We start from the raw sequence: 11488 nt of genomic DNA, 5'->3' as shown, positions 1-11488 counted from the left end.
TAAAGACGTGCTTCTTCATTTTCATTTTCTGATGCAATCGGCTGACAATCTTCCTTCATCAGTTTTTGTCCTTTGTGCAGCGGCTGCGGTTCCAGGAATGTAGCAAATTTATGTTGTAATAATAATTAAACAAAACTCTTGACTTTAAATAAGTAAACAGTTATAAACAGTTAGCTATTTAAGCATCAAGAAGGTAAAACATAAACGCTGTAGGGCAACATCGGTTAACAACATGTATGCTACATTGAGATTCGATCCGAGTCGATTGAAGCTCCTCGAAGCTCGTGTTGTTGCGTTAACCACTGAGCTATCGTCTATACGTCTGTGACTGTTTTTATTGCAATGTTTTACTTTTTCATTATTTATTCAATTTCATTTCAGTAGCCTAATTTCAGTATTGTGATTATGAATTATTTTAACTACGTTTCACTTGTTGAATTCATCTGCTACCAGCTTTCAAACGCTCTGAATCAGTGCGGTGCGGCAGCAGATTACGCATTAGAGAGAATAAACAAACACTTTTCAGAGTCTATGATTGTAGCGCCTCTTGGCGGTAAAAGGCAGCAAATACACCCCACATTTTACCGCCGCGGTGGAACGGCTGATGTGGGCATTGTCATGGCTTGCCTCGACATTTGCGTTTGAATAGCGCGCGTCCTCCGTGGGCGTGTCAGATTAACGCGTAATGAAGTGTAATGAGCTGGGGAAAAAAAATCTGACAGCACTCTCTTTTCATACAGATTACATAAACTGAGAATATTTGTTTTTTATATAAATTACATCATTAAAAAGAAGAGAATTCAAGCTTCATAAAGAAAAACCTCTCGTGCCTGTATGACAAGTATTTGCAGAGTTAGAGTTAATTTTTCGGACGTGTTTCAGAATGGACTGCACTGACAGAGAGAAGGCAAAACTCGCATCATGTTTATTTTTCTTTATTTGACAAAAAGCACAAAACTTTGTTTTTATTGTGAGTATACAGAAAAATAATAGACAATTAACAGGATCGATTGATGTATAACACTTATATGTACGATCAAAATCAACAGAGTATTTTAAGTCTATTTTTCTGCTATGTGAAAAAAAAACGGCAAAACGCGCGGGCGCGTTTCTGGTCCCCAGAGGGTTAAATGAATTTAAAGAAAACATGAAAATTGCAGTGCAGCAGGGAGCTTACTTTTACAGGGTTTAGAATAGATTTGTTAATGCACTTACGTCCTTTTAGGTAATGTCACCTCTTTAAAAAAAAACAACAACCCTACTTTATCATTTATTATCAAAAGAGTGGCTTACAAAGTTTTAGATTTGCACAACAGTGTTATGAAGTTAGATTTGCACAACAGTGTTATGAAGTTAGATTTGCACAACAGTGTTATGAAGTTAGATTTGCACAACAGTGTTATGAAGTTAGATTTGCACAACAGTGTTATGAAGTTAGATTTGCACAACAGTGTTATGAAGTTAGATTTGCACAACAGTGTTATGAAGTTAGTTTTGCACAACAGTGTTATGAAGTTAGATTTGCACAACAGTGTTATGAAGTTAGATTTGCACAACAGTGTTATGAAGTTAGTTTTGCCAAAACGCTCTTACATGTGATTAAATTTCTGATGTAACAACGTCTCAGGTTACGACTGTAACCGTAGTTCCCTGAGAAAGGGAACGAGACGATGCGTCACTTGACGCCTTGGGAACGCCCCCAGCGTGAATGCGTCTGAGCATCAATGTCAACTAGTCCAATGGAAAGAATGAGCGTCACGGGTGGGTGACGTCATGACCAGGAAGGGATAAAGGCTCACCCGGTGAAACGCGGCATTAGCTTCAAAAAGTCGAAGCAAGCCGATCACAGGGAAGCAGGAAGTATGGCAGGGTGACGCATCGTCTCGTTCCCTTTCTCAGGGAACTACGGTTACAGTCGTAACCTGAGACGTTCCCTTTCGAGGGAACTCTCGATGCGTCACTTAACGCCTTGGGAACGAGAATACCCAAAACGCCAGAATTCCAAGTACCTGAGTGTCAGTCTGTTGAAACTAAGCACTAAGCACCTGAGAACCTGGGGCAGCATCCAGGTCTAAGCTGTAAAACCTAACGAATGTGAGCGGTGAGGACCAGCCTGCCGCATCACAAACGTCTTGAAGAGAAACTCCAAATAGTAAGGCTTTAGAGGCCGCCATACCCCTCGTAGAGTGAGCTCTGACCACCAAAGGACACGGCTGGTCAGAGTACTCGTATGCAAGTGAAATAGCCTCAACTATCCACTTACTAACCGTCTGTTTAGAAGCAGGAAGACCCTTCTTAGGTGATCCAAAGCAAATAAATAACTGGTCGGACTTCCTCATTGAAGATGTCCGATGAACATAAGTATCCAGTGCTCGCACTGGACACAAGAGGTTCAGCCTTTCCTGGTCCGCAGATGTAAAAGGAGGACAGAAACCTGCAGCACAATAGGCCTCGGAATAATGGTAGGCACCTTTGGAACATATCCATGTTTCGGGTAAGAATGCCTTGGCCATCCCCGGTGCACTCAAGGCAGGAGGGGACCGAAAGGGCCTGAAGGTCTGACTCTAATAGGGACGAAATAGCTAGCAGAGAATAGTCTTAAAAGAAAGGAACTTCTCTGAGACCAAATCTAAGGGCTCGAAGGGAGCCCCAGATAGGCCTTCTAGAACTATTGCAAGGTCCCAAGCCAGCACCCTAGTGCAAGTTGCAGGCCTCAGCCTCAAAGTGCCACGAAGGAAACGAGTGATCAGGGGGTCTCGACCCAAAAATGTACTACCCACCAGGGCGTGGAAAGCCGCAATGGCCGCCACGTATACCTTAAGCGTGGAAGGACACAGACCTGATACAAAGCGTTCTTGCAGAAACTCGAATACTGTGTTTACTGAACAGTTAACCGGATCCCACTGACGCTGGTAACACCAAGAAGTGAAAAACTCTCGAAATAGTGAATATAGTCTCCTCGTAGCGGGAGCTCTGGAGCTTAGAATGGTCTCAACAACCTCGGTTGAGAGACCACTCTCTATGAGTTGGGCCCCCTCAGAGGCCAAACCCACAGTTTCCAAATCCCCTGCCGGGGGTGCAATATTGCATCCCCTGCCTGAGACGGAAGGTCTCTCCTGATCGGGACCTCCAAGGGAGGTCCGACGAGGAGAAAAATTAGGTCCGCAAACCAAATTCACCTCGGCCAGGGTGGTGCTACTAAATAGGCTTATTCCATCCTGGCGGAATCACTCCAGAACTCCTGGGAGCAGAGCAACAGGGGGAAATGCGTACAGACGTAGCCTCAGCCACGTCTGCACCATAGCAACCAGCCCCGTGGGGACTGGTTGAGTGAGGGATAACCAGAGTGGACAGTGCGTTGTACTTTTGCTGAGACGAGAACAAATCCACTTCTGCCTGGCCATAAAACTCCCATATTTGCTCCACCGCCTCGGGGTGGAGTCCCCTGGCCTCAGCCCCTGCCTCGACAGGGTGTCTGCTCCAATATTCTGCCCCCCCTGGAATATACACTGCCCTCAGACAGCGTAATTTCCTGAGGGACCAAAATAATAGGCCACCAACGTGTTGTCTGTGGGTCAAGAACCAGAGTTTCCTCCATATAACCAAGGCGCGGGGATACTGCCGCGTGATCTTGATCGTACGGAGTGGGTTTCCCCTCAGGGAGAACCCTCTGGTCCTGAGCCACCACTGTAAAGGTCTCACGTACAGCAGGTCAAAGGGTATCACATTGAACGCTGCTGCCCTGAGGCCTAACAGTCACTGTTTCAGAACAACACATGATGGCCCCTCAGGTCTGGGAGGAGATGTCTCAATGCATTGAAGACGACCATCATCTCTAGGCAATTCATGTGCCAAGCGAGATGATGACTCCTCCCAAGCCCTGAGCTAAGCGGCCTTCCAATACCGCTCCCCAGTCGGTGAGGGAAGCATCTGTCGAGATAGCAACTCGATGGCAAAGAGCTCCCAACACCGAACCCTGGGTTAAGAACCAGTGTTTCCTCCATATAACCAAGGCACGAAGGCACGGCCGCGTGATCTTGATCATACGAAGTGGGTTTCCCCTCGGGGAGAACCCTCTGGTCCTGCGCCACCACTGCAAAGGTCTCATGTACAGCAGGCCAAAAGGTATCCCGTTGGACGCTACTGCCACAAGACCCAACAGTCTCTCGAACTGTTTTACAGTGCGTGACTGGCCTAGCTTTAGCTCTATGGTGGCTGTCAGGATAGCAGCTACACGAACGGGCGATAAAGTGGCCCGCATCGTCACTGAATCCCATACCACACCAAGGAAAGTGGTTCTCTGTACTGGAGAAAGAACACTCTTCTTGGCATTGAGCCTCAACCCCAACATCTGCATATGAACGAGAACGACACCTCGGTGCCGAACCGCTAACTGTTCTGATTCCGCTAGAATCAGCCAGTCATCTATGCAATTCAGAATGCGTATACACTGCAGCCTGGCGGGGCCAGAGCTGCGTCTATACACTTCGTGAACGTGCGGGGTGATAGAGCTAGACCGAAAGGAAGTGCCTGATACTGGTGTTCTTTGCCCCAAAGAAAACCTCAGGAACCTCCTGTGCTGAGGGAGGATGGAGATATGGAAGTATACGTCTTTTAGATCTATCGTGACAAACCAGTCCTCGGATCTGATTTGAGTCACGATCTGTTTGAGTGTCAGCATCTTGGACTTGAGTTCCAGCACCAAACACTCCAACAGACGAAGATCTAGTATGTGACGCTGCTCTCCATCCTTTTTTGGAACAATGAGATAACGACTGTAAAGACCCGACGCAATGTCGGGTGAGTACACCTGCTCTATAGCTTTCTTTGCTAACAGGGCCTTTACCCCTTGCTCCATTACCAGAGAGATTACCATTACCCATAGAGATATATTTGGCAGTAGCTTCCGCGCTGCCAGAAAACCTACCAAGGGAACCAGCCCCTCGAGGCTGGCCTCTGGTGTAATAAAGACAGCCAGTTCGGGGACCTGAAACATACTGGCAGGAACCACCCGAACTGACTGTTTTCGAACCCCCCTCAGAGGGCGCGAGTCCGACGCAATGTCGAGTTGACGCTGCGCCAGAAGCTCGCTGGAGAACGCTGCGCCCCGAAGCACCAAGGGTGGCGGGGTTGGCAGAACGGTCCCCAGAGATGGAAAGGGCACCGTATAATGGCACCATTCCACCCCGGCTGGGGCTGCCCTCACCGGTCTGATGCCGTGGCGCCAGACCTTTTCTTTTGAGCCGCAGCCTTCTCAGCATGAAGAACGGTCCTCGGATCCGGCTTCTGCTTTGAAGGCTTTGGCTGCTGTGTTGTGTATGAGAAACTAGCCGGCTGGAGCTGCTCACGCCCAGCAGCCCCAGTGGGTTGGACATAGCGAGGGAGAGATTATCTTGTATCTTTCTCCATGATTCCCATCAAATTGAGCCAGAGGTGTCTCTCAGGGACCACATTTCTTTGGCTGCCATCCCTGAGAGATAAATCTGAGGCCCGACGGAGTTCTCAAACCCCATCGGGCCAACTCCCTCACTTCTGTCCAAATACCACAGCAGGTCAGCCTGATATGCTTGCAGCACTGCTATAGTGTGCAAGCAGGCTTGTGCTAGACCCACTGTCATATATGCTTTTCCCACAGGATTAAAAAATAGTTTTCTTTAATGGTTCAGTGAGAGAAGCCGACGCCTTCAGGGACGATACTGAACCGGGAGACATAGCTCGCAAGTGTCTGTACTACCCGGGGTATTGCCCCATAGCCATACTCTCTTAACCCCCAAATATCTGAATATACATGAATGTGGGGCTAAAAAATGAGTAAGGCTTTTTCCATGATCTAGACAGCTCGCTGTGCAGATCGGGAAAAATGGAAGGCCCCGTGATGGAGGTGGAAAAATAGAGGGAAGGAAACTCGTTCAATTTATTTTAAGGACGAGTGCCCCCTTATTTCTGCTGGCCATTAAATATTTAATTCATCTACAGCCTCAGTAAACACCTCCACCAGCTTATTATTATATATATATATTTTTTATATACATTCTTTATATATATACACTTTATTTTATATATAATATATAAACTATCATATATATATATATATATATATAGGCTATATATAATTCTCATACGCTGGGGAAGAGATGGCAAATCCACTTCCCCCATGATTGTGTACACTTTCAATGCCCAGCACATCTACCTCCTCGGAGGTAGAGCACTGAAGTATTGATTTCTCTCCCCGGGCGGAAGAGACCGCAGCGCGGGCTTCCGAGACCGGAGAGAGAGCACTGGATCCCTCGTGGAAAGGGAGGAGATAAGATCCGCGGACCCGTCTCCAACCCCATAACGAGATCCTATTCGCGATCCACAGGAATGCATTCTCCGCGCTGCCTCGGCAGACGCGTGTCCTGCACCCCGAGGATCGCGAGCCTGGCCACTTTCCTCGAAAAGTGACAGGCGGGAGTGGAGCACGCGAAGCGAAAGCTTCTCACAATGTTGCAATCAGCCCCCTCGGAGGCTGATACCGCATGCTCCACTCCCAAACAAACTACACAAAGCTCGTGTGTGTCCCCACCCGTTAAATAACGCGGGCAGGGAGAAGCACAGAGTTTGTAAAGTTGTTTCGCCATAACTCTTCCCAATAATATCGAACAGACAACAATAAATAGACGGAGACAGAGTAACACAGATCGCTTGCTGAGACACAGAAGCAAATGCCGCGTTTCACCGGGTGAGCCTTTATCCCTTCCTGGTCATGACGTCACCCGCCCGTGACGCTCATTCTTTCCATTGGACTAGTTGACATTGATGCTCAGACGCATTCACGCTGGGGGCGTTCCCAAGGCGTCAAGTGACGCATCGAGAGTTCCCTCGAAAGGGAACATATGTTTTTTTGTTGTTTTTTTTTGTCCAAGTTTCTTTTTTTATGTTACAAAAGTCAAATGTTAGTAAAGCTCAGTCTTTGAATAATATCAAGTGACTGGACATAGAGCTCTCGGTAGTTCAGTGATGTCAGGGGATCAATTAATCCCTGCAGAACAGCAAAGCTCTGTTCAGATAAAGGGCATTGGATCTCTGGAACCACCACACCATCTTCTGGGTCAGTATCAGACGTTTGCTGTTGACACAGTTGCTCGATTATCTGCAAAATCAAAGAAAATGACATTAGTCCATGTGACATCAGTGGGTTAGTTAGAATGTTTTAAAGCATCGAAAATACATTTTGGTCCAAAAATAACAAAAACTACAACTTCCAGAATCGGAAGACAATACAATGCTGAATAAAGTCGTAGTTTTTATTATTTTTGGAACAAAATGTATTTAACTAACCCACTGATGTCACATGGACTACTTTGATGATGTCTTTATTTCCTTTCTGGACAAGGACAGTATACCGTACATACACTTTCAATGGAGGGACAGAAAGCTCTCGGACTAAATCTAAAATATCTTAAACTGTGTTCTTTGAACGGAGGTCTTACGGGCTTGGAGCGACATGAAGGAGAGTCATTAATGTCATTTTCATTTTTGGGTGAACCAACTCTTTAAAAAGATGATTAAAGAATACCTCTACATCTTGATCAGCTACTGGAGTCTGCAGCATTCCAATGTACCAAAGCTGATTTGGTGTAAGATTTGCTTCTGTTCTGATTGGGTGGTTGTTCCAGCTCCCAATGAAGCACTTCAGGTCCAGGTTCAGGCGTGGAAGAATTGTGTAGTGCACACAGAAGAGGTGTAGTTGATTTGATAGATCAAGCACTCCATCTTCTACCATTGCATGTAGGGTTTCGTAGTATTTTGATGTGACGGCTGACCACACATCACGCCATAGGCGCTCAATTCTTAAAAAAAAAAAAAAAAAAAAAAAAAAACAGACCTATGTTCAGTATGCATACAGAACAGCTATCAGACTGAGGTGTACTGTAATGCCACACATTAACATGCCTAATTAACGATGTCATCAAGTCAGGCAGGTGATTTTTTGGGGGGGGCCCCACTAGAAATAACAACTGGGAAAAAAACAGAATTTGCACCTTTGATTGTGAACGCTTTTTCCGGCAATGAAGCTACCTCGACCAGTTCCTCGCACTGAGAACATGCAACGTGCAATATCCACGTTTTCCACTCCCTGGTCACCACGTACTCTAGAAAAGATTTAGGGAATATTAAACATTTAAAACATTTTTTAAAGCAACAAATATTTGCAACTGGATTTTAAAAGTCATTAGCTTTCAAAAATTATAAACATAGGTAAATTTTTAGAAAGACTAAACACTACAAGATGTAAAAATACCAAAACTCACATTTGTGAACAATTCAAAAACCTTTGGTAAAGGTAATTTTGCTTTGTGCAAATATAGTACCAAACAATGATATCACACAACATGATGTTTTATTATCAAAATTCAGGCGGAGCAGGTTCAGATAATTAACCTAATTAGCACAGGTGGAGAGCATTCAGTTTATTAACTCAACCAATGATGAGATATAAATACAGCAGACTTGCCTCTGTTCATCTGAGAGTTTATCACAGGGTTGAAATATTGTGATATCCAACCCTGATCAAACACACCTACCTGTGAGTTTCTACTGATCCTGAAGACCTTGATTAGCTTGCTCAGGTGTGTTTGATCAGGGTTGGAGCTAAACTCTGCAGGACAGTGGCCCTCCAGGACCGAGTTTGGGGAACCCTGGTTTATCAGCAACCCTCCACCACCCATCTCCTCACTTATAGTTCTATCTATTTTTACCACACTGGGGGAGTACTCTGGGTTCAGGCCAATATTTAGAGCTCGGAGCCCTCCCCCCGGACAGCACGCCAAATACACGTAATCTTTATTCTATTGAATTACATGTGAACTTGTGAAATGTAGTTAAGATGTTGACTTAAAAAAAAAAAGACATCACATGTTAACAGTGTTCTTACCTTGAAGGCCACCCATGTTTGTGAACACCCTCCAGAAAGAATGAGAAGGCAGTTGATGCCTTGTTGTTTTCAGCAGCATCAAGGTATAGGATCTATGAAAAAAGGGGTTTAGGAGAAAGATATTTCTTCAATAATTTTCACTTTAAATGGACATGTTGCAAGCAGTATTTCATATATATATATATATATATATATATACACTCACCGGCCACTTTATTAGGTACACCTGTCCAACTGCTCGTTAACACTTAATTTCTAAGCAGCCAATCACATGGCGGCAACTCAGTGCATTTAGGCATGTAGACATGGTCAAGACAATCTCCTGCAGTTCAAACCGAGCATCAGTATGGGGAAGAAAGTTGATTTGAGTGACTTTGAACGTGGCATGATTGTTGGTGCCAGAAGGGCTGGTCTGAGTATTTCAGAAACTGCTAATCTACTGGGATTTTCACGCACAACCATCTCTAGGGTTTACAGAGAATGGTCCGAAAAAGAAAAAACATCCAGTGAGCGGCAGTTCTGTGGGCGGAAATGCCTTGTTGATGCCAGAGGTCAGAGGAGAATGGCCAGACTGGTTCGAGCTGATAGAAGGGCAACAGTGACTGAAATAACCACTCGTTACAACCGAGGTATGCAGCAAAGCATTTGTGAAGCCACAACACGCACAACCTTGAGGCGGATGGGCTACAACAGCAGAAGACTCCACCGGGTACCACTCATCTCCACTACAAATAGGAAAAAGAGGCTACAATTTGCAAGAGCTCACCAAAATTGAACAGTTGAAGACTGGAAAAATGTTGCCTGGTCTGATGAGTCTCGATTTCTGTTGAGACATTCAGATGTTAGAGTCAGAATTTGGCGTAAACAGAATGAGAACATGGAACCATCATGCCTTGTTACCACTGTGCAGGCTGGTGGTGGTGGTGTAATGGTGTGGGGGATGTTTTCCTGGCACACTTTAGGCCCCTTAGTGCCAATTGGGCATTGTTTAAATGCCACGGCCTACCTGAGCATTGTTTCTGACCATGTCCATCCCTTTATGGCCACCATGTACCCATCCTCTGATGGCTACTTCCACCATGTCACAAAGCTCTAATCATTTCAAATTGGTTTCTTGAACATGACAATGAGTTCACTGTACTAAAATGGCCTCCACAGTCACCAGATCTCAACCCAATAGAGCATCTTTGGGATGTGGTGGAACGGGAGATTCGCATCATGGATGTGCAGCCGACAAATCTGCGGCAACTGTGTGATGCCATCATGTCAATATGGACCAAACTCCCTGAGGAATGCTTCCAGCACCTTGTTGAATCTATGCCACGAAGAATTGAGGCAGTTCTGAAGGCAAAAGGGGGTCCAACCCGTTACTAGCATGGGGTACCTAATAAAGTGGCCGGTGAGTGTATATATAGCCCAGTTTCTCAGACAAGACTTAAACCTAATCCCAGATTAAAATGCATGTTTGACCTCGAGTAATGGTATAATGGCCCCTTTATTAAATCTACTTGAAAGTTCTAAAGGCCTTGCCGAGTAGTATCCTTGTGGTAATCCAAATCCAAAGTAGATGGCTACCATCAACTGTTTACCCAAAATATCTTCTTTTGCATTCAGCATAAGAGAGAAACTTATATAGGTTTGGAACAAGTGGAGGATGAGGAAATGATGACAGTTTTAGTTTTTGGGGAAAATATTTTCAAAAGTTTCAAAACAGAACAAATTCAGAGCTTGACAAACAGTACCTTCCTTGAGAAACCATCAATCCCACCAAATATCACAATATTGAATCTAAAAAACAAAAATATGAACATAAGACTTTACTGTTTGTTAGCAGTCATTTAGTTTAGGGTATATCTTTTTTATTATTATTTAAGGCATTTTTAATGTGTACATGTGTCATTATGTAAAGAAACAACTAAGATTTTCTGTATATGTGAGTGTAAGAGAGAAAATACCCACGTGATTAGCTTATGATTGGTGTCCACGTGAACTAAGGACAATGGTGCAGGAACAGAGTAGCTTCTGCGAGCTATGAAACCAAGCTGAATCATTCTGGCCAAAATTCCAGCTCCATCCACCCGTCGCATAGAGGCCTTCATCCTGTGCCACTGTACCCGGTGCCCTCTTGCCAAAAGTTCACCTTTCATTAGTCTGTAGCCTGCATGTGGCATTCTTATTTTTATTGATCTTACAACATTATCAAGTTCTTCATCTGAAATGTTGGAATAGCAGGCTCTGACAGACAGGGTGTGTTCTTTCAATCTTCTGTTCATTGTGCTTCTTGAAACACCACAGAAAGATGTTCTACAGGGAGAGCCATACGAAGGAGTTCCTCAAGGTCATCCCCTCTGATATCTAAACGTGGGCGTCCCACGTTTCCCCAAGTGCAGGTTAAAATATCGGATGTAGGTGTTGAAGTGCAGGTTAAAATATCGGATGTAGGTGTTGAAGTTTCTTCCGGACTTACATTTACATGAATTATGTTGATTAGCTCCTGTAGACCTGCAATTAAAGCTTCTGGGATGTTGACATGATTTGAAGCAGTAATTGCCAAATCCAGTTCTTGCCGCG

The 11488-nt window shown here is 44.8% G+C and overlaps 1 protein-coding gene across 1 annotated transcript; it reads right to left on the bottom strand.

Annotated features, from left to right (window-relative positions):
- Positions 1–6907: 6907 nt before the first annotated feature.
- Positions 6908–11205, bottom strand: LOC130075400 (uncharacterized). Its single transcript, XM_056240014.1, has 6 exons — positions 10877–11205; positions 10660–10705; positions 8918–9009; positions 8025–8135; positions 7559–7832; positions 6908–7132 (listed from the first exon to the last, which is right to left on the bottom strand). The coding sequence occupies exons 1-6, from the start codon at positions 11188–11190 to the stop codon at positions 6929–6931; spliced, it is 1041 nt and encodes a 346-aa protein (XP_056095989.1). The 5' UTR covers positions 11191–11205; the 3' UTR covers positions 6908–6928.
- Positions 11206–11488: the final 283 nt, after the last annotated feature.

The sequence above is a fragment of the Rhinichthys klamathensis genome, unplaced genomic scaffold (genome assembly GCF_029890125.1).
Source record: "Rhinichthys klamathensis goyatoka isolate OS25496 unplaced genomic scaffold, OSU_Roscu_1.1 h1tg000578l_1, whole genome shotgun sequence".
Taxonomy (NCBI): domain Eukaryota; kingdom Metazoa; phylum Chordata; class Actinopteri; order Cypriniformes; family Leuciscidae; genus Rhinichthys; species Rhinichthys klamathensis.
Note: the sequence above shows the minus strand (reverse complement) of the source record. Positions and strands in the feature narration are given on the sequence as shown.